General features: G+C 47.5%; 1 protein-coding gene across 1 annotated transcript in view; it reads right to left on the bottom strand.

The window, feature by feature from the left end:
- Positions 1 to 10,603: 10,603 nt before the first annotated feature.
- Positions 10,604 to 23,983, bottom strand: part of LOC146195909 (techylectin-5A-like) — a 50,264-nt gene continuing 36,884 nt past the window's right edge. Inside the window, exon 5 of the mRNA XM_084597952.1 lies at positions 10,604 to 11,087. Coding sequence (XP_084454078.1) covers positions 10,813 to 11,087 — 275 coding nt within the window. The 3' untranslated portion in view covers positions 10,604 to 10,812. The remainder of the gene's footprint in view (positions 11,088 to 23,983) is intronic.

Raw genomic sequence — 23,983 nt, 5'->3', positions numbered from 1 at the left:
CGCAAGAAGCAGGGGTGGACCCGAAGATGCTTACGAAGGAAGATGTGGTCTGAATAAACATGACTCAACAAACCATCCTCGTTGCATCAGCGAGCGAGGACAGGGCTGTGAAGTACCAAGACGCCAAGAAACATAATCCGAAGGAAGACAGTGGAAGTGGACACCCATGCACCGATGCCGCACTGTGCGGGCAGTGGAGTCATACACGGAATTCCTATGACCATGAGCATGGAGCTAATCAGGGAAACATTGGACTGCGACGCGAAACCGCCGATATTGTGAGCACGGAGACTAGGGGACTCCGGCTCGCTGCTGATACTCTTCTAGGGAAGCGGGGTTCCAGGGAGGGATGAAATGTCTAGGTTCGTTCAAGAAATGCCGACTTTTGCGCAGCAGGCGTATAAATATTGTGGCAGTCGAAGAGACGAAAATAGAGAGCGAGGAGGAAACTGAGAGGGTGCTACAGCCCTTTTTGGCAGATTTTAATGTCATTATTGTGCATGCTGTGGGCTTGTCGGCAGGTTCTTTTCTGTTTCTGAGAAAGACACTGCCTTGTCCTGGCCTAACTTATAATATCGACGCCGAGGGCCGGTTGATATGTTGCATCTTCTACTCTTTAGGAAGCCATGACGGATAATTAACAATTGCGGTTTTAATACATTGGCTCAGCGTTAAGTTTATTTGAACACATAGCCAGCTTACTGGACTGTGACCGACATGTTGTGCTAATCGGCGACTTTAACTGCGTTTGCAACCCCATAGACCATTGTAGTCCAGGCGCACGCATTGACAGGAGCGGTAAACGTTTGTTCCGTGTTACAGACACATGCAGGACTATGATACAGGCGTGCCCTGCCGCGCTTCTAGATAATTCACCTACATTCAGGGGCATTCTCAAGCTCCTCGAGACCGGATTTATGCATCTTGTGCATTAGTTTCTCACGGGCTTCTATGCGAAACTAAAGCGGTTTCGTCTTATCACTGCATGGTGGTGGCCCGGCTCGGTGGCAATGACCATTCAAAGTTGAGGCCTCAGTGGGAACTTTTGAAGTTAAACTCATCGCTGGTAAATGACCAAGAATTTATCATTTTTCTGCGCTCACAGCTCCAATCATGCTTTTCCGGAAGTCTGCCCTTGTTTGCCGCTTGAGAAATGTTGAAGCAGGAAGTACGTGCGATATAGCAACTGAACTTGGCTCAATTAAATCTTTCTACAGGAAGCATAAGAAGAAGGCACTTAACAAAAGCTTGTGCAACCTTTATGAACTAGAATGTGACTTCCCTGGCTCATATACGGATGAAATTGCTAGTGCCAAAAGTGAAATACAAAGGAACGATGCGGAAAGATACAAGGGTGCTTTAATTCCATCTCGTGTCAAGCGTTTCTTGCACTGCGAATGGCCTACGCGGCAAGCTTCGCTTGATGAACGTCATCATGCGACTGCAAAGCTGATTCCGGGAGATCGCGCGGGAAGTTTGGTGCGGACGCTGGAGGACGGGTCCGCATGGGCTCCCGCGCACTTGATGAAGGCGGAGGACTCCGAGGCTTCAAGAGACGATCGCGAGAGCAGCGGAGCTTCGGGGTGATACCGGGTTTTTGACGGTAGGCCCATTTTCTCGTTGGTATCGCCATTTCTGTGCCGCCTCGTGGGAGCCGAGCGTTCTGTCTAACGTTAGGCATAACATCGCAGCGTGGTGGGGGTTCCCCAACGCACACAAGACGTCAGAACTGGCCGAGATGGCTATTGACGAGAAGGGAGGAGAGCAGAATTGTGTCGACATGACTGCGCAGAAGCTAAAGCGGAAACGTCAGGTTTTAAAACCGGCTGGTATAAACGAGAAGGCTAAAGGTACGTGCCGGAAGAAGATGGCGACGATGGAAGTGCGCAGCAGCAATCTAGCCTAATGAAATTCAGGCCCAAACTAAGGAAGAATGTGACGGGGAAAGCAGTGTAAAAGACAATGATCGACCTACCGAAAGGCGCTACAAAGCTGCTCCTCAGACGGAAAGGCGGCATAACGGCGAGGTGGGGAAACGTGGAGGAAGCGGAAGTTGCACACGCACTAGCGCAAGAAGCAGGGGTGGACCCGAAGATGCTTACGAAGGAAGATGTGGTCTGAATAAACATGACTCAACAAACCATCCTCGTTGCATCAGCGAGCGAGGACAGGGCTGTGAAGTACCAAGACGCCAAGAAACATAATCCGAAGGAAGACAGTGGAAGTGGACACCCATGCACCGATGCCGCACTGTGCGGGCAGTGGAGTCATACACGGAATTCCTATGACCATGAGCATGGAGCTAATCAGGGAAACATTGGACTGCGACGCGAAACCGCCGATATTGTGAGCACGGAGACTAGGGGACTCCGGCTCGCTGCTGATACTCTTCTAGGGAAGCGGGGTTCCAGGGAGGGATGAAATGTCTAGGTTCGTTCAAGAAATGCTCGTTATACAAGAAGAAGCTGGAAGTATGAGTGGAGTACGGCCGTCTGGGGCACAGAGCCAACGTGTGCCCGGAACAGACGAAGATAAAGTGCTGTTGCTGCAGCAAGGAGAACCCGGAGCAGGGACATACGTGCACCCCCGCATGCCAGCTGTGCGGGGGAGCCCACGTGCTTGGCGACAGCAAGTGTAGGAAGATATATAGGGAGCCGTATGTGGCGACTAGATATGCAAATAGACGAGAAGATGGGAAAGATTCAGCAGCGCACCACACGAACGGGCCCAAGGGAAGGCCCAAATCCGGGACCAAGTCCAGCTCCAGGAAGCCCTCGAGATTCCGATCTGGGGCGGGACTCACAGATGAGAGGAGTTTCCGAGCGTGCCCTCCAGAGAGGACCCGGGACTACCCAAGGTAGGATCCCAGAAATCAGTAAGCTTCGCGAGCAAGGTCTCCCTGTCTAGCCCAGAAACAGTAACGCTGAGGAATGAAAATGCAAAGTTGAAAGCAAAGATAAGGAAACAAAATGCAGTACTAAAAAGGCAAGGAATGGAAATTGTGGGGTTGAAAATGATAGCAGAATTAGTAAACAACAAGCCGAGGCCGGTAGCGCCTCCCACGCAAGCGGTAGCGCGAAAACCCACCGGAGGCAAACTCTGTGACAAAAGATGCAGAGGAGAAAATGGATATGTAGGTAGTTAGAACCCCTTCGATAAGACGAAAGGCAGGTGAGACCGAGCTCCTTGTGACACTGGAGAGGAAGCTAACGAGTAAATTTGGAAACAGAATAGACAGGCTGGAAACGCAGATGCAGGAAGTGAATGTAAGGTTAAACGCTCTAGGAGACATCAATGGACAAGATTCTAGTGGCATTAAACGGCCTCACCGGGAGGATGGCGAGAATGGAGCGCGTAGGTTTTGCAATAATGGACAGGAACCAGAGGCTGAGAACGCCACCATTTAGCAATGGAATCGCTGTGGGTACCGACGGAAGCAAGCGCTATTACAGCAGCACTTGGAACATGTGGAGGACGAACCAACTGCCATAGCGCTGCAGGACACCGGAGGAAATCAGGTCAAACAGGCCGGATACCAAAGCTTCTGTAGCGATAGGGGTTAAAAATGCAGAGTGGCCACGGTGGCCAAAAGGAATATAGCAACCCTAGAGCACGACGTGAGCATGGGAGACGAAGAAGCGGTTATGATAGAAATGATCACGGGACGAAGGCAGCAAAAAGCATAGTTCTTCTTAATATTTAAAGCAATCCGAGGCAGAGGAAAATGAAATTCGGAACGATATTTAAAAAAGCCATCAAACTGGCCGGGCCAAATCCATTGGTGATCGTGGGGGCTTTAATGCGGCACAGCAGGAATGGGGCTACATGAGGCAAGATCCGAAGGGTATACTTCTCCTTAAGGAGTCCCAAAACCTCGGACTAGCCTTGCATACCGACCCGTGTGCGCCCACTAGAGTAGGCAGCAGTGTAAGCACAGACACCACTCCGGACCTCTCCTTCAGTAAAAATGCTGGCAGAATAGAATGGGAAACAGCATGGAACCTCTGGGTAGTAATCACTTCATTGTAGCCACGAAGCTGGGAGATGGAGGCAAGCTGAGAAAACTCAAACAGGCGAGAAATGTGGAGTGTTCGCAGAAGCCACAAAGCTAAGGAAATTGGAGACATGGAGGAATAGGTAAAACAGCTAAGGAAAGATGCCAAGGACGCGGAAGTGCTATCCGAAGCGTGAGATGTATCGGAAATAATAGACAGCAAACTAATGAGCACGTGGAAGGAGAAGGAAAGACTTGAGAGAGAGTGAAATCTTCAAAATGGAACAGAAACATAAGGCGCTCGTTAGCCAGACACATCAAAGAAATGAAAAGGTATGCGATCAAGCAGAACGAACAAAATTGGAACGACAGGTGCGACGAGATGGAAAGGAGCATGAGTGTAGCAAAGACGCGAAATATACTGAGGCATCTCCTCGACTCGAGCAAATCCAAACAGCTTGCGAGCATCAACCAGGTGAAAGCGAAACACGCATGCAAGGGGACGGACAAACAGCTAATGGACAAGCTCAAGGACATTTACATAGGTGACGCGACGGAACTGTGACAGGCAGAATATGGAGGAGCGGAAAATGAAGAGCTGGACGCGGTCATTATGGTAGCGGAGATCAGAGCAGCTATCACTGGACTAGAAACTGGCCTGGCCCCTGGCCCGGATAGAATATCCAATGTCATGCTCAGGAACCTAGATGACGACTCGATAGAGGCGATTGCACGATACATGGACGAAGTATGGAAGGAAGGTAAATTGCCGGAGGAATGGAAACAGGCAGAGGTGGTTCTCATCCCCAAGTCGGAGAAGGAACCAAAATTGGAAAACCTGACACCGATCTCGCTGACGTCGTGCGTGGGGAAGCTCATTGAACACGTAGTGCAAATGACGTTAACGAGATTCATGGAAGATGGAAACACGTGGCCGCACGAGATGGTGGGATTTAGACCTAAGTTCAGCACGCAGGATGTAATTCTCAGACTAAAACTTGACTATATAGACAAGAAAGAATTAGATGCTAAAGTGATACGAGGTCTTGACCTCACGAAGGCCTTCGACAGCGTCGGACACGAGGCGGTGCTCAGAAGTCTGGAGAAGGTAAGTGCGGGCAAGATAACATACGAGTATATTAAAGACTTCCTCCGAGATATGAAGGCGATGAATAAATTCCAGGACGCAGAGTCCCCCAGCATAAGGCTTGGCAGCAAAGGTACCCCACAAGGAGCCTTGCTGTCCCCTTTCCTATTTAAAATAGCGATGAGAGGTCTCCCGGCCATGCTGAAAAGATCCCTGATATAAACTTCAGCATGTATTCCGACGACATAAACATTTGGATGAATAGCGGAAGCGACGCGGAAGTTGAGTGGTGTGTGCAAAGGGCAGCAGCGTAGTGGGAAGTGTGCGGCTGAAAGAGGCCTGGCGTGTTCACTGCAAACGTTAGAGCTGTTTTGTATAATAGCGACGACAGGAACAAGAGAGAAGTAGAAAGTAAAGTGCTGGTGGAAGGCCTGAAAGGGCCCGGGGTCGAGGAAATGAGGATCCTAGGCATGTTTCTCAACAAGAAGGGCAGCAAAACCAACACCATAAAGATCTTAGCCACGCATGCAGACCAAGTAGTAGGCATATTCAGGAGGGTAGCGGTAAATGCGAGAGGAATAAAAGAAAGGAACCTCCTGAAAATGTCACAGGCGTACGTAATACGTCGGTTCTGCTACGCGACGTCGTACCTAAACATGATCAAAGCAGAAATAGAGAAGATAGCCAAAGTGTTTAGGAAATTCGTCAAGCGAGCTCTGGGACTGCCCACATCCACGTCGACGGAGAGATTTGAGTAAATGGGTGTTCACAACAGGTGATCTCAGCTTGCTGATGCGATGAGAATATCCCAATTGGAACGGCTTGACCAGTCTGAGACGGGCAGGACAATATTTTAATGGATAGCCATCCGGCCAGAAAGTAGCACGCACAAGATATTAAACATCCTGCCAGGAATCAGAGCCAAGATACGCTTCCCACCTATGCCCCGGAACATGCAACCCGAGTATGACAAGGAAACATATTTAACCAGCCAAAGGACGAGACACAGGGAAGGAGTCTTCTTCGTTGTTTTCTTCCGTTCAATATACATTCAGGTGCTAGTTCAGCCTTGTCCTGTCCTCTTCTTCCATGTGTCTCGTCCTTTGACTGGTTAAATATGAACCTTTACCAACTTGCCCAGTCGTCAAACATATGACAAGGAAAGGCGAAAACATATGGCTAAGACCTATGAGAGGAAGATGAGGGAGCGACCGGCACACCAGGTGGCTTAGTAGACGCGGCGTGTGGTCAGCACAGGGCGGTTGTATCATTGAGGGGAAAGGAGCATCTATGCTAGCTGCTTCAAGCCGCACGAGACATGCCAGCGTGGCGGAAGAGTTGGCTATAGCGCTCGCTTGCGTCGGTACAGCCAGGACAGGACAATTTTATGGGACAGCAAAAATGGAGTGAGGAAATTTGTGAAAGGAAGAATCTCAGAAGAGGTCAAACACGTCGTCGAGGCGAGGCTAATAGAACGTAACATATAGATAATATGGATTCTAGCGCCCGAGTCTATTGCAGGAAATGAGGCGGCACACGAGCTTGCCCGAGCTCTCTATCACCGGGTGGTCGTAGAGCAGCCCTCTCGCATAGAGATTATAGATAGCTTGATTTCATACAACGAGATCACGGAACATTAAAAGTTTAGCGGCAGGATCTATCCGCCGCCCAACCTTTTCCTACGAAATGAAGAGGCAAATGCATGGAGATTACAAAGGAAAATCATATAAGCCCCTTCTGGGTATACATGACAATCTCTAAATAGGAGAAAGACCAGTATTGCATAACATGTGGGGAGAGGGGCACTCTAGACCATGTAATTTGCGACTGTGCTGGCAGCTTGGGCGCCGAGCAAAAGATAAAAGACAGAGAAGCCTGGGAGACCTTGCTGCGGAGCGAGAACCGCGCTCAACCGCAACAAGCCATCCGCCTGGCGGCTGAGGCCGTGAAGCAACAAAGCATCTTCACCAGTCCTTAGTTTGCAAGTATCCTGAGTAGGACTCGCTTAGGCCTGCGTGCGGGGGATCCAAAAATGACTTTCATTTCGGTGGAAATAAAAACTTTTGATGATGCTGACGATGAAGCTGATTCCGGGATTAATACGTAATGGCACATTGGTTATGTGTACGAATGAGGTTACTTCCGTATTCATTAATTATTACTGGATGTTGTTTAGTGCCACTCCTCCTGTGAGAAATTCTGATATGTCGCGTTTCACATCCCCGGTGACCCCTTTATCAGTAGATGATTGTTCTGTAATTAGTAGCTCTTTCACGCAGCAGGAGGTAGAAAATGCAATTGATCAATTACCTCTTTCAAAAACACCAGGTCCTAATGGCATTTCCTCTGAATTTTCTAAAGCTTTAAAACTGTTCTTGCTGCTATCCTGCTACATTTCTTCGTAATGAGTTTTGATGTAGGGGCCCTTTCCTAGACTTTTACAAAATATCACACAGTCTTAATTCCAAAGAGTACCGATGAAGAACGAATACGCTCAGTGGAAGGTTATAGACCAATCACACTTGCAAATGTGAGTTACAAGATTTTCTTCAAACTTTTATCAAATCGCCTGCAGTTCGAAATGTCGGCTCTCAATGGTCCTCACCAGACGTGCGGCTTGAGGGATCGCGCCATTCAAAGTACTATACACATTGCGCGCACAATCCTCGAATCGTGCTCCTGGTCTCATGATCAGGTTGCTTTACTTGAGGTCGACCTCACGAAAGTATTTTTGATCGAATTCGTCATTCATTCCTGTTTTCGCTTCTGGAGCGACCGAATGTTGGTTCTGTAGTACTGAAGGGGGTGCAACTTTTCTATAGGAATTGTTCGACTCCCCTGATTGTAGATGACCACCTATCAAGCCCCGTACCAATCAACTCTTCTGTGAAGCAAGGCTGTCTGTTGTCTCTGCTGCTTTTTGCTTTTTACTTGTAGCCACTTTGACTGTTTTACGTAATAGTACTATCCATGGCTTCTCTCTCCTTGGAAATTAGGTTAAAGTTCTTGTATATGCGGATGATCGTGAGTTTTTCTGCACTGACAAACCCAGTATAGAAAACGTTATACCCAGCATAGAACAATTTGCCAATGTTTCTGGTGCTCAGGTGAATGTCAATGTTTCTGGTGCTCAGATGGTGCTCAGTGCTTTTTCCGCCACTACTGTATCGTTCTTTATACTTTGGTCTTAAGGGTAATTATGTGTTAGAGAGGGTGCGCAAAATGCGGATTTCTCCTTGCACGAAAACATTTTTCTTTAAATAACACACCGAAGCTCTACCTGTTAACACATGGCTCCACAGGAGAAATATTTTTGTATGTTCAGTAAACTGCCGTCGATGTTATGTGCCTGAAACAATTGAGCACGATTTCATTAATTCCAAAGCCTCAATTCTCTTTGGGACATGTTGCAAAGAAACCTAAATAAAGACTTTATTCTAAATTCGTACAGTGTGCGGTATCTTGCTGTTACACAATCTGATTACGAACCATATGACGTTTTTCTTATTGGACTTCATAGCTTGTTGGATCGCAACACTGATTTTGCTGTTCCACCTAGACTCCATTTTGTCAGAATGATGCTGTAACTGAGACATTTATGAAGAAAATGACTTTCAACCTGAGTGATTTCCGCTGCTGACACGGTGTTTATCTTTGCCTGCCTTTTAGTTGTGTTTTCTTTTGTGCAGCTCAGCAACGGCTGAGTGCTTTGTAAATAGTATAGGAGAAAGATTTGATGTTGGGAAAGGTTGAGGGTCACCGGAGAAGGGGTAGGCAGCGAACGCGATGGTTAGATGGCATCCTCGAGGCACTGCAGATGAATTTATGTGATGTTAGGGAGATAGTGAGAGACCGGAAAGCGTGGCGTGATATGGTCCATAGGGTCACGAAGAGTCGGACACGACTGAACTGAACTGAGAATATGACGTTAGCCAACTTCATGGTCGGGTCGCACCTGTTGTTTGCACTCACGCGCTCGTACATAGCGAGCCAGTCCTCCACATCCACACCATCCACTCCAATGAAAGTTCCGAGGTCATGCGGGTGGGCAATGATGATAGCCGTGGGGTGGAAGAAGCCGATGGTGCAGCCCCGTCGCTGGGCGTGGCTAAAGAGCCGGGAAGTCGAAGACCGGTGCGGAGTTTCGTGCTTGTTGCAGGCTACTCCGCACCTCTACCAACAATAAAGCGTAGATACACGCACACAAATAGTAGATGTATTTACAGATATTTACAAAGGGGTAGCTGACCACAGCACAGACGAACAACAGGCCAGCGGCGCCCAGCACGAACCACCCACACTTCGTCGTCCTCGCGTACCACACACTAAACACGCGAGCACAGAACTTTGTCGTCGTCGTTGTCCCTTGATAATGTCAACGCTGATAGCCTCAGCCGAAATTTTTTTTTGTTTTTTTTTGTAGTAACCACCTGTTGGTTCCCAGAAGTTACTCCACTGGGAGCGGAACACAATATCTATAGTTATAGATTTTTTGCTTGGTGAAATTCTTTTTTTTGCGCTTTGCTCACCTTCAGCTCTACGTTGTGATACGTATCCACGAAATTGAACTTTCTACGAAATCTGTCTGCTACGACGTGAATTGGAATCTTAACCGACGTGTTCGGTTGCGAACTGCAATAGCTTTCTGGGTTCCCATTTTCGCCAACTGGTTTCTTTCATAGGAGACTCGAAAACCTCGACGCAATTTTTTTAGAAAGGAAATCTTCTATAAAGCATCCTGACATTTCCCGAAGTTCTTTTCGCGATTTGTTGCGCCTTGAGGGTTGCCTGGCGGGGACAGCTCACGCTATACACAGAAGAGACAGGAACAGCAGGCCACGCTATGGCGACTCGCATACGAACCTGCAATGCTTCAGCTCTCTTCGAGGAGCCGCTTTAACAGCAAACCTTGCGAGACCACTTCAGGGGCTCGGCTCGATTTATTAATGCTGCTCAGAATACCGGCGTTATTACTGAAATGGGGGCAGTAATCTATGACCACTTTTCGGCTGAATCGTGTACACAGCCGGCCTCAGTGGCTTACATAGGTGCGGCTACGGTTTGGAGGCGTGAGCGCAGATGGAAATGAAAGCAACAACCTACGGCCCCATAAAGCGACAATCTCCAAAGCGTCCTATAGGCCAGCAGTGACAATGGACGTGTCTTCGATGCGATCAGAGACAATAGTAGTCTTTTCCAGGAGTGCCAAGCTTTAAAGGAACACAACTGTCGTCCTCTCGTGCCTTTATTCAGTTCGAAAACGCAGGGAAAAAGGGCCGTCAGCTGTATTCGCTGCATCAAAGAGCATTCAGATTAACCTGAGGTGTCCGCTCGGTATTCTGTACTTTCACTTTGACCTCCCCATTTGAAGCTCTATCCGGGTATTCTGTCATCATTCCTTGCGGGTTTCTAGCGCTGTATACTGGTACAGAACAACGTTCTCGGCACAACCCATCAACGCAACGTAGCATCTTTGTGCTCTGAACCTGTGTTCTCAAAAAAAAAAAAAAAAAACAATAGACTGAAAAGAACAAATCGACTTTATTTTACCCTTTTTTTACCAAGTTAAAATGTGTGTTTGTCCACGAAAACACTAGTCCAAATCGTGGTAACTATACCTTGCTTCTGTTATTAAGGTGCAGTATGTTTTCTGGATGTACGTGCGGGAGGACCTTCATGTTATTGTCATTCCTGTAATGGATATCTTTGATTAAGCCTGCACATGGCCCTACTAGTTATTAAAATCAGTTGGCCTGATTAACATTACTGCACTCGGATAAGAGTAATTGAACTTATATGAGCTTCCGGTAAGGCCCCAAACGATTCCACCAGCGCTGCCCTGGAAGAAACCGTTTTGGTTGAGCCCGTTCAGGTTTGCAAGGTAGCACTTGTTGTACCACCAGCCGCCGTTATACGTTTGAGCACAGTTTCTGTCCCCATATCCGTCGTTGTCCTTATCGTATGTACTGAACTTCATGCCATTCGCGCCGCTCAAACTGTTCCAACCTGAAATATGAAGCAAGAAAGGAAAGACGAGGAATAAATTCATTTCTGCCAGCATGAAAACAATGATTCAAGTTTTTATGTATGTGCAACTGTAACAGACCTATCTCTGTTGAAAAACAGCAGGCTGCCATAATGTAGTCAGATAATCGTTGGCAGCACAAACACCAAGTACTATTGACATTTTATATTATCAAGTGCCTCATAAAAGCATTATAAAATTTCAGGCTTAGGAGACAAAATTATAAGTAACATTCCTCAGTTTCCAGATCACAATACATCTCTTCACAAATTGTCCCTTTGATCAGGGCTGTATTTTGGGAAGCTTACTGTTGTGGAATCCAAAAAACGCAGCTACCTCAAAAGCAACATTTACAAATTTGGGATTGATGAATATACCAGGTGAAATTTTTTACTATTTCCTTATATGTATGTTAAAAAATATTTGATATCTCTGTATAGTCTGAGCAGGTGGGTTGTACAGTGAGGTAGATATTTTTATTTATAGAGCGTAATAAATAAAGAACGGTTTACCTTAAAATTCTCCAATCGATGTTTTGTTTCAATACATTTAGGGAATATTGTACTGTAACAGACATCTAAGCTGAGTCTCAATTTCTAATTCAATTAATCGGCTATATGATCACAGACATCGAGTGCCGAACATGCGGATTCGAAAGATTATTGAGTTGGATTTCAGGCCCTGCCCATTTGCAATCGGTCTTCTTGAAGTTCATATGTTTATTAATCACATATTAGTGCTGTTCGCTCATTTGATGATAAAAAAAAAAATCGGCTAACGTGATTTTTATTGCAATACCACGCGCCCAGCCGTCATTTGAAATGAATGCAATGCAGGAAAGGCGAATAAGTCACCTTTTCGTGTAAATGTTTGACATGCCATATTTTATGCCACTATATTGATATAAACCTTTTAAATCGAGGGCTAACGTTTTATGGCTACGGCGTTGTATTGAATAATGTATTATTGTCCATCAAAAATAGGAGACAAGTAGGCTCCACCAATAAGGCAGAACTAGACAGCGTTAACGGCTCCCATCTGCCGACTCACCTCGTGGAACCCTCGTGTAATTTACGTCCCCTTAATCAATAGCCCCTCAACTGGTACCACTATATTGCTTCACGGATACTCGTTGGCATACACTTGTAAAAGATCGTATTATGCAAACGACCGAGGATATATAAAGCCCATTTTTAAAGAAGTCGTAACCAGCTCCTGCCTAGCTTAGGACCACAGTGTCTGACTCGGGTTCCAGGTGTACCAGTGGGTTTGATTCCAGTTTGCGCTCTTCCATTTCAAAGGCGAAACGAAAGTTGGAAGCGCGTGCCAACTTGGCCATGTCATGTGACCTCGTGACGTCACACAGCCCCTCGAATAATGAGTACCCGTGCATTTCACACCTCACCTGCAGAGACTCCACAGTGGTGTATCACATAGTTGTTTAAAATAGAGATCTGTACAATGGAACAAAACTCAATCAGTACTCTTGAGTTGCAGAACAATGTTACAAGCTTGGCTGAGGTTTATATAGCTTTGTCAGTCATTCTTCAGAATTGGGCCGAAGGTTTGTGCCACAATGTTGAAAATAGAACAGGAAGAAAACGTGTATTTGACGCGTTTTTAATTCTTGGCTTGACCAAATTTTTGAAGTGTGCTGTAGGTTAATGAAAACACTTAAGCGGACATGTTGGTGGACCATTTCACATTCCTCAACATAAGATGAGCACAGCACTGAGTAGGCAGGTGCCATGATTGCAACGGACATGTTGCCGCACACTTGCACTCAATATTTTGTAGCGCCGGCTCTAATATGATCCCTGTTTCATGCTGATTTATATTGCAGCAAATTTTGTGCATTAAACAGACAGCGAGTAACAACTTAATTTGGGTTGCATGAATAGACAACCAACAGCACTCAGGCGGCAAACGACCTGTCATGCCTGAAAACGGAAAACATGCCAGACACGAAAGAGGATTCGCTATAAAGGGCCGATTTCGCAAGCGGGGAGCCGAGAAAGCTTTTTCGCTAGAGCTGCCAAGGGCCACTGCTCCACTATAAAATGAGTACCATGGCTGTTCTTTTTCTTTTCTAACGTCATGAACGTGTTCATGGCAGCGAGAAAATATATATGAATGAATTCTTGAGTAATAGACGAGTGTAGTGCAGGATGAAAGAAAGTTGGAAATAATTTCCTATTGAGAAGAAATTTGGTGGCGTTGCCAGAGCAGCTCCGCTTAGTTATTTAATATGTAGAAATAAATTTCATGTCCTTTCAATGCCAATGAGCGCACCCGAATTGTTGCCGATAAGGTAGTAAAATGTTGCATGCGTCAAATATATAACGATTTACGTTTGGAGTTGCCTACAAACGAAAATGGAGGTGTCCGACTCTGAAGATGTCTGAATTGATCATTATGAAAAATTTTGTTTGCACTATGGAATAACATTTGCGCCCGGGTAGGGGGCAGAAGATGGTGAACTCGTCTTTATGTGTTCACCATGCCACTTAGTTTTTAATACCACGGCTAAGCAGTAGAAATAATGAGCCGGACGAGTATAAAAAGCCCCTGAACTATGAACGTATTTTGTACCGCTATGATGCACACAGGAATCTTAGGCCCTTCAGATCGCCTCTACCGTCGTCATGGAAGATAGGGTACCAAGACGCACTTTATATGGTAGTGACATACGTACCAATATAGATTACAGAGTAAAAATGATGCCTTGAATTGAGAGAAAACAGTGCTAGCCCGAAGTATATTGGTATCCCATAATTATCAGGTTGGTAATGTTAAGAAACTAATATAGGCCTCTCACATTATCCTCCAACTGGCCGTGTACTGAAGTCTGCTGTAGACAATCGTTTCCCACACCAACGTTACACTCTCATCTCTCCATCTCATTATTTGCTACCCTTTGCTTCTTTACCTTAAGCGCCAATTTTTTAGCTGTTGTATGCAATGCATGCGGAGAGTGAATAGCATTTTCTTCACTTGTATATAATTAGAATTTGTATTATTCCTTGCGATAACTTTGTGTTCTTGTTACCCTTTTCTGGTACCTTCGCACGTGCCGGATACCAGTTGGTTCATGACTGCAGACGTTGTGTCCGAATCAGTTGCTCTCTCCTAATGAGTGAGTGCTATAAACGGATAATAGTCAGCGCATTTTTTATCACTCATTTGATTGTGCAATATAATCGCCGTAGAGTATTTTTAACCGACAGCCTTGCCCTTTTGCTGCCAGAAGACAATGAAAAGTAGGCAATTGATCTCATGCAAATTGTTTCCTACGTTCAAGGAATCAGAGTTCGTTTTGTTCTGAATTATAAAAGTTTCGATGTTATTTAATGATTTAGGTGTGACCCAACTCATTGTGGTTTGTGCCCAACGTTTGGCCAGTATACTTCTCAGAGCATATTTAACTTCCTGATGGTTTCTTAGCTTCCTTCATTAGTGTGAACAAGCCCCACATTTTCCCTCCAATTGAATCTTCAACTCACCTCACTTTATGTCAGCACCTTCCGCTATTGTGCTTTGTAATTCATGCAAGGTTATTGGCATTTATAAGTTATATTAAAGTTCTGCAGTGGGGTTACCGTATGAGGCAAACCCATGCAGGGCAATGCACACAAGATAGATGTCATGTTTTAATTTAAGTAACCCATTTATTGCTGCACATGCATCCATAAATGAGAACCTACTTCACTGCGACATACAGAAATGGACTTTATGAAGAAGGCGTACGTAAAGTTTGTGAGCAGACGCAGTGAACTTGTACAGATCTTCACGGGGGGGGGGGGGGGGGTAAGATAATACCACCTCGTTGTCTTAGTTTGTGGTGCATCGTCTGATAATTACCATTTCTTTACAGCAGCACATAGAAATTGAGTAAACAGATACTTATATCAAGAACTATATGGATTCATTTCTTGGTTGACTGCTGTGAAATAATAAACTTGAAATAGGAACAGTAAACAGAAACATGAAGCAGAAGCAAAAACAATCACGTGATCCTTGTGCGAAGCGAGCCTACGGCCTACAAAATTAAACTCAGGTGCTCGTAACAATTGCGTCTGTTAAATGTTCAGATTCCTTGGGTATATAAGTCGCACAAAATATATCCTTGACTGTGTTCACTAGCGCCACCCTCGTCCATATAGTTTAAGTGAACTATAATATTTTAGTGTACTATAATATAGCGGAGCACGTGGAACATCCTCTCTTACCGCGAGGGCCAAGTGGAACGTGATCTGACGGTGAGTGTGCAAGTAGAGCGATAACACTCGTACCCTACTTGCGGCATCAAGGTCGTTGCCAGATTCGAGGCCCTAGTTAGAATACACAGCAAACAAAAAGCATATATAAAATGAGCGGCAATTTACGGGATGCTGTGGTGGGAGCAAACAGCCACTGAAATCAAGAAAAGTATAGATAGTTTTTATTCACATTGAAGGTCGAGCAAAAACACGAGCACCAATGAGTAGAAGGACACAACGTAACCTATTTTTCGCAACTAAATCTTTTATTAAAAACCACTGTATAAATACCAATCTCATGAAACTAAAAACAGAAGAAAACCAACGTTATAGTATCAAGAAAATGGTAAGATGCAGCTGGTGAGGATGCTTATTTACTAAGATAAGGTGCAAAACCTAGGCACTTCGCAGTCACAAAAGCGAATAACAATTGCCAAAAAAGAAGGAATCGACGGAAGAAATTAGTTGTATGTGTGATCTATAGATATACCAGTTCTTTTTCTGTTAAAGAAGTCGACTGGGCCCTTATGAATGTTTTTCTTCGACTTGAAATGTAAAAAGCCTCCGTGATTTCGCGCTGAAGTCGTTCATTATAGGTTTGTAATATTCTTACCGGGAAACGCGTGACCGGAAGAAAGAAGAAGTGTCTTCCTGCTAAGGTGGCTTCATCGCTCCTCTGAAAATTCTTGCCGTCCTTGTAAGTACCTGTCCTGTCCCCAGAAAAGTGGATCTTCTATTTCCGAGGAAGCTCCGGACGTCCTCTCCGCGTCAGGTTTCGAGACCTCCGGCGCATGCTACTGATGCATGATTGCAGCTCAGGTCGGTACGGAGGCTAGGCCTAGTGCTGCGGTTGCCACGCTGGCAGAGGTAGCTTCGCCGGAGTTGCTCGCTGCCACACCTGCCCTGCCGTCGACACCTCAACCTGACCATCGGCCTCAGGTCCAGCTTGGTGCTCCCGGTTCTTCAGCACCAGCGCCCATTCAGCCTTCCCAAAATGGACAACAGCCCGTAAGGGAACTGTTCTCTGGGCGGAGCACGGCTATGGCCACTCAGCTAACACGACGAGATGCACATCCAACAGTGCGACCTGAGGAGACAAGCTCTCCAATGGACCTATCGGCTCCACCATCCGTATCAACAAGCACCCGTGCCCCTCACAAGCACCCTTCGGAAGATAATCAACCGAATTCGTCCTCGGCAAGTGGTGGCTATCAAGGAAAGCGCTCCTGTTTAACTATCGAAAACCAGGTTGCACCTACACCGGGATCGTCAAGTGGCGATTAAATCTCTAGCCAACAAAAGCCTCACCGGTATACCAAACAGGATCATCCAGGCCAACTTGGACGCGTGTCTCGGAACCAGAGGTTTTCGGGGCTTCACGGCAAGGAAGAAGTCAAACACTATAGCTGTGTGGCTCCCGACACTTACTGCGGTGGAACGTGTCCAAACGCTTAGTTATATTTCAGTCACAAGTGACATCTCAGTGCCTCTGCAAGTGTATCTAGTTGAAGGCTCCGACTTGCAGCGTTGCGTCGCTTACAACGTCGACATAAACGAAGATCAAACCACCCTTCAACGTGAGCTGTACTGCCCAACGCACCGAGTAATACAGGCCCGACACATAGGAAAGGGGCATTCCTGCATGATCACCTTGCAAGGCCCTCCGACACTCCTAGCCTGTCTGTACTACTACGGCTACATATTAAGGCCACGCCCATATAAACCGAGTGTGGTTTACTGTTATAACTGTTTTCGGGCAGGGCACATGCGCAAATCTTGCCCCTTTGCTACTGCCGATGAAGGTGCGTCTGAAAGAAGTTACGTACCGATGCGGCCTCTGTAAATCGGACGACCACGAGATAACATCTCCAAGTTGTCCGACAAAACAAAAGGCAACGCAGAAGGCTCGTCTTCGGAACACTAAGCGTTGGCCAATAGAGGACATGACACCGGTGCAGACATCCAATCGCTTTGCAGCTCTTCAGTGGGATGATGACGAGTGGCCAGAGCTTCCTGGGCCCGCTTCGAATGCACCTCCAGCTAAGACAAAGTCTAATGATACGGTGCTCAAGAAACGCCGTCGACAACAGCCAATACAGCAGCGTACTGATTTACCAGACGACGATATGGCTGTAGTGGATGAGCAAATCAATCGTCTCTTAGCAGAGGTCTCTAAGCTCCGACAACACCGCGAAATGCTTGCTCGACATCGACGAGCTGCAGAAGTAACCGCCAAATCTAGTAATTGCCCAACACAACCGCCTTCATCCCGCGCAACATGGCCATTTTCTACCTCTTCCCAGAGTACCACAACGCCCAATAATAACTCTGCAACATCGCTGCTCCGCTATATGGTCAACCAGTTGTCCAACCTGACATCTGTGATACTACAGCGCTTGGACTAGCACACAAAAATGGCGAAATCCAGTCGTCCTGGTGTACTACAGTGGAACTGTAGAGGCATTTCCACGAAGGTGGCCGAGCTCAAGACCCAACTGCGATTTAACAAGCTTCGGGTGTGGGCTATGTTACTTCAGGAAACGAATGCCTTGCCATCTATTCCTGGCTTCAGCGGCTACGTGTCTCCTTCAATGACCGACCGTCGCGTGCAGACTGCTTCTCCCCCGGGAAAGGCGGCGATATATGTTTAAACGCGTATTCCTTATGTACGCCTTTCTCTCGAAAACTGGTGCACATCATACCAAGAGGTAGTAGCAGTTGCTGCGAAATTTCTGAAAAGAACCGTTGTTCTTGTTTCTTATTACGTTCGACCAGCTGGAGGCGCCTCTTCCCGTATTAATCTTGGCTGGTTATTAAGTGTTCCTCGGCAATACCCGGGTGTCCAATTTTAGTCGGAGGCGACTTTAACGCCCCTCACCCAGATTGGGGGTATCCGACTGCAAGCCCTCGTGGTAGGCGTGTGCGGGACGCCTTCACTGGTGCCCTGTTTGTTCTGCCTAATCACCCTGGACAGCATCACGGCCTGTCCGTCACATACGTAGTGCTGCCTATGCTCCAGACTTGACATGGTGGTTGGGCGCAGGAACTCCCTCATTGCACATGGAGCCGGACTGCTGGGGCAGTGATCACCACCCTATCCTCATCGGTCTCCATCCCTCCCGTCTCCGCCCTTTACGCCGCAAATGTTCTGTGATAAACTGGGACAGCTTTCGCTCATGTCTCGACAGTATGTCTCCAGATTCGCCGTCACTCCTTGTTGACCGTATACAAAGAGCACTAAACAGTGCTACGACTACTACCTGGATTGATGTAGGTCGACCGGCACCAGATCTCGGCCTGCTTAACTTGTGGGCAGCGCGCCGTCAAGCTGAGCTGGCTGCTACGCGAGACCCTACTTCGGGGCAGGCACGTACACGACTGAATTATCTTACCGCGAAGGCTCGGAGATATGAACGCGATCTCTCGCGATGCCAGTGGCATGCATGGTGTGAACAATTTTCTGATAAATCATCGAATGCCTCACTATGGCGAACGTTTCGTGCAATGGAACACGGTCGTCGTTCTACTGACGCAGCAGCAACAGCATGCTTTGCGGCTAATCTGTCGCCGGGCGATTTCGCCAAAGAAGCTGCTCGAAAATTTTTCCCAAAATACGATATACTGTCTCCTTCAGCTGTAAACTTTAATTTGGCAGGTATCCCTGCAGACGCATGGAAACTACCATCTGCTGCCGACGCAGATGGAATTGCGAGCCCCTTTTCGATGTGCGAGCTGCTGGCTGCAATTGACGATGCGAAACGGAAAACAGCGCCCGGCCTGGACAAAATTCAGTATGAGGTTTACAAGAACTTCACTACTGCTGCACTTCCTCAACTACTAGACACCATAAACAAAGTGTGGCTTGATGGTGTCGTACCCGAGAGCTGGAAAACCGCTGTCGTGATCCCTATTCCAAAACCTGGGAAGCCTCCAACGGACCTCGCCAACTTACGACCAATCTCCTTAACATCAACGCTTTGCAAGCTCGCAGAGAAAATGCTAGCCACACGACTTTCTTGGTGGCTTGAACTGCACGGTTTTTATCACCCTCCTCAAATTGGATTTCGTCCATTTACAGAGGACGGGTTGGCTGTCTTGGCATCAGAAGTTCTATCATCTACCCGCAGCCGCAATGTACGTACCATATTAGCAATGGATGTTGAAAAGGCATATGACAACATCAGTCATGCTGCAATCCTGAAGGCCATTGACATGCTTCATCTCTTCCGAGAGTACGCACTTTCGTCGCATCATTTTTGGACGGAAGAAAATTTGCAATACGCCTCAACGGTGACACTGTTGGTTCATTCGTTTCACTACGTGGCGTGCCCCAGGGATCAGTATTGTCTCCGATGTTGTTCAATATTACTTTCATTCCATTGGCGTGGCGCTTACATGATATCCCTGAAATCAAGTTTTTGCAGTACGCAGGTGATATCACGGTATGGAGCACTCACCATGATCTTCTCACTCAAGAGGCCGCCCTTCAGTCAGCATTAGACGTAACCTCTGATTACGCATCCTCCATTGGCCTTCAACTTTCTGTGTGTAAAACTTCATACACGTCAGTCGCCAACTGCTGGGGACGCCGTAAACTTGCCTCAAATCCAATTCGTCTCTCTCTATCAGGCACCCCAATACAAGAAAGTTCGAGCCTGAAAATTCTGGGCTTAACAATTCACCAATCAGGATCAGCGACTGCTTGGCTCTCTCAGGCAAAAAAGCAAGCACTTCAAACTATAAGTTTACTAAGAAGAATTGCACCAAAAAGGGTGGCGCCGGCTCGTATGTTTAACGCCAGTTAGTGAGGGCGGTTGTGCAGCCCGTATTGTTTATTAGGCCCAGTTTGAGCATCTTACAAGAGCACAATGGGATCGCCTTGAAGCCGTAAATCGAGAAGCTATGAGGACCATAACATGCCTTCCACGAATCACACCGGTCGTAGCGTTACAGGAGAATGCGCAGCTCAACACCATCGATGAACTGGTGCAGCAGCGCCGTGATGCTCGCAGACTCAAGGCCACTTTGTCACATTCCACGCAAGCACTGAGGGCGTATTCAACGTCACACATTATTCTTCAGCCGCCTGCGCCAGTTCTCCCTCCCTGGAAATTTATACAGTTAGGAGACAACAAGCCAACTGACATCCGCAGACCGACGTCTGCCAACTCTGCATCGTTGCTACGCCAGAGATTTGAAGAGCAAGATACTAACCTGCCTCAAGATTCCATAGTAGTGTACGTAGATGGAAGCCTGCAAGGCTGTGAAGCCAAAACGGCAATCTACTGTCCACGGAGGCCTAGCCTGAATCAGACAACTACGTTTCAGCTTTCGGAACCACTTACATCTTTCTGCGCTGAGCTTGTGGCAGTTCAGGAGGCACTCTGCTCCGTGACTTCTATAACCATGCTCCCTATAGCCCACATTGTCTTCCGCACTGACGCACTTCAAGCAGTACGTCTGCTCCGACGTGTCAGCCGCTGCCCTAAACTTTGCCAGGACATCCACCAGCTTGCGGCGCGCATCCCACAATCAATACGCATTGAGTGGGTCCCACGGGATCTGCTGCCTTCCCAAAGTCAAGCCGATTTTGCAACCCACCTCGTGAACCAAGACGCATCTATCCCACGGTTTCTCGAAGTCGACGACGCTACCCTCCTTTTGTCAAGAAAGGAGCACTTCCGGCGCCGCAAACGTGCACTTATCCCTCCGTGTGCGATATCCCTTCCCCGCGGTCTCACCCGTGCAGAGGAGGTTGCGCTTAGGAGGATCCGGGTCGGTGTTGCCCTTACACCAGCTGTAACTAGGACGTGGTCATACTTCTAACACTTATATCCTCGCCCAGGATGCCCGATCTGTAACAACGAAGATGTCGAGGCCGACATCCACCACTTGCTGTGGGACTCCCCAGCACCCAAGCCAACACGAATCCGGCACCTGAGTATAGCTGGCCTTTCAGCAACCAATCCTGCCTCATACGTCACTTGGACGCAGGGGCAGCTGCCGTGCGGCGCTCAGACTTTGCAAGGCGATTGCCTGGGCTACGGAGCTTCTGTGGAATACCAGTTTTGCAACGGTAGACCCAATTTTTGGATTTTATCGCCACCCTTGAGTCGCCTCGTGGGAGCCGAGCGCTAAGCCTAGCGCTAGGCCTAACGTCGCAACGTGGTCGGGGCTACCCGACGCGCGTTAGACGCCGAGACCGGCCAAGATGGTCACAGAAGAAAAGGAACAAGAACTGGAATGCGTCGATATGATGGCGCCAGAAGATGAGGCTGATAAGCCGGCCTTTCAAACCGGCTGGTTTCGACGTGAAGGCAAAAGATACGTGTAGGAGGAAGATGGAACGCAAGGGCTAATCAGTCAAGGCAAGTTCAAGCCCAAACTGGGAAAACGGCTGGCGAAGAGAGCGGTGGAGAGGAAAATGATTAATCTACCAAGCGGCGCTATAAAGCTGCTCCTCAGACCGAGAGGCGGCATTACGGCGAATTGGGGAAACATAGAAGAAGCAGAAGTTGCTGGCGCGCTAGCGCAAGAATCTGGAGTCGACCTCAAGGTACTCATGAGAGAGGACGTGGTCTCAATTAATATAACACAACAAGCCATCCTCGTAGCGTCAGCAAACGAGGAAAGGGCAGTGAAGTACCAAGGAGTCAAGAAACTGGTGATCAGAGGGAAGACCGTGGAGGTGAACAACCATGCACCGATGCCGGAAGACGCGGGAAAAGGAGTCATCCACGAAATTCCCGTGACCATGCGCATGGAACTGATCAGAGAGACGCTGGATTGCGACGCTAACCCACCGATATTAGGCGCACGGTCACTCGGGGACTCCGGCTCTCTGCTGATTCTATTCGAGGGGAGCGAGGTGCCTGACATGGTAAAGTGCTTGGGATCATTTAAAAGATGCTGGAGATACAAGAAGAAGCTGGAGGTGTGTATGACATGTGGCCGACTCGGACACCGAGCCGACGTATTCCCGGACCCGATGGAAATAAAGTGTCGCGGCTGCGGGAAAGAAGACCCGGAGCAAGGACACACGTGCACACCCGTATGCCAACTATGTGGGGGAGACCACATGCTGGGCGAAAGCAAGTGCAGAAAAATATACAGGAAGCCATTCGTGCCAACGAACAGACTGGAAGATGAAAAAGGCGAGGCTACGCTACCCAAGAGTGGGCCCAAAAGGAGGGCCTGCATCTGGAAGGAGACCCAACTCCGGGAAACCCAACCCCCGGCCGAGTGTGGTACTTGCGGACGACAAGGAGTTCCCGTGCCTACCCTCCAGGGAGGACTTGCGACTACCCAAGACGGGGCACCAAACGGCCGCGGTAAGCTACGCGAGCAAGGCCTCCCAGGTTAGCCCAGAAACTATAGCGCTAAAAAAAGAACACGCAGAGCTAAAAACAAAAATAGGAAAGCAGGAAGCCGATATAAAAAGGCAAGGATCAGAAATTGCAGAGTTAAGAAAAATGATGCCAGAACTTATCAATAACAGATCTAGACCGGAAACGCCTCCTGTTCACGTTGCGGTAATACAAAAACCAGCAGAGGCGAAACAGGTAACAGAAAATAGGGAAGAAAAAATGGACGCGGAGGTAACTAAACCCTCACCAGTAAAACGGAAGGCGGGCGAGTCAGACCCTCTCTTGGTACTCGAAAGGAAACTAACAAGCAGATTCGGCAGCAAAATTGAAAAGCTAGAAACGCGAGTAGAAGAACTAAACACGCGGTTTACACAGCTAGAGGGACGAATAGATGCACAAATGCAAGAAATTAATAACAGGTTTAACGCCTTGGGCGATATAAAGGGGTCGATAGACCAAATCCTTGTGGCGCTAAGCGGCATCGCTGATAGGATGACGAAACTAGAACAAATAGTATACTCCAACAATGGACAAGAACCAAAATAGGAAAGAGAACGCTACCATATGGCAATGGAATTGCCGGGGGTACCGACGCAAAAGGGCACTACTGCAGCAGCACCTAGAAAATCTAGACGACAAACCGATTGCTATAGCACTGCAGGAGACCGGAGGTTATCAAGTCAAATTGACCGGATACCAAAGTTTTTGCAGCAATCTGGAAGAAAAATGCAGGGTGGCCACGCTGGTCAAGAGAAACATAGCAACCTTAGAGCACAATGTTAGTACTGGAAGCATAGAAGCAGTCTTGGTAGAAATGATAACAGGGCGGAAGAACATTTATAGCAGCCCAAGACAAAAGAAAACCAAATTCGGAACGATATTCAAGAAAGCCATCAAATTGGCCTGATTGAACCCGCTGGTGATAGTGGGAGACTTTAATGCGGCGCATCAGGAGTGGGGGTATGCAAGGCAGGACCTAAAAGGTAGACTTATCCTGGAATAGTCCCAAACTCTTGGCTTAACCTTACACACAGACCCGTGTGCGCCCACTAGAGTCGGCGGCAGTGTAACCACAGACACGGCGCCAAACCTCACTTTCAGTAAAAATGCTAGTAAAGTCGAGTGGAGCAACACCATGGAGAACCTGGGCAGTGGTCACTACATAATAGCCACCAAAGTGGGAGTAGGGGTGACACTGAGGAAGATCAAGAAGACCAAAATAACGGAGTGGGATAAATTCCGAGCAATTCG

This window comes from Amblyomma maculatum, chromosome 3 (assembly GCF_055883805.1).
Source record: "Amblyomma maculatum isolate TAMU_Amacu chromosome 3, ASM5588380v1, whole genome shotgun sequence".
Taxonomy (NCBI): domain Eukaryota; kingdom Metazoa; phylum Arthropoda; class Arachnida; order Ixodida; family Ixodidae; genus Amblyomma; species Amblyomma maculatum.
The sequence above is the reverse complement of the archived record's forward strand: the minus strand, read 5'-3'. Positions and strand labels throughout refer to the sequence as shown.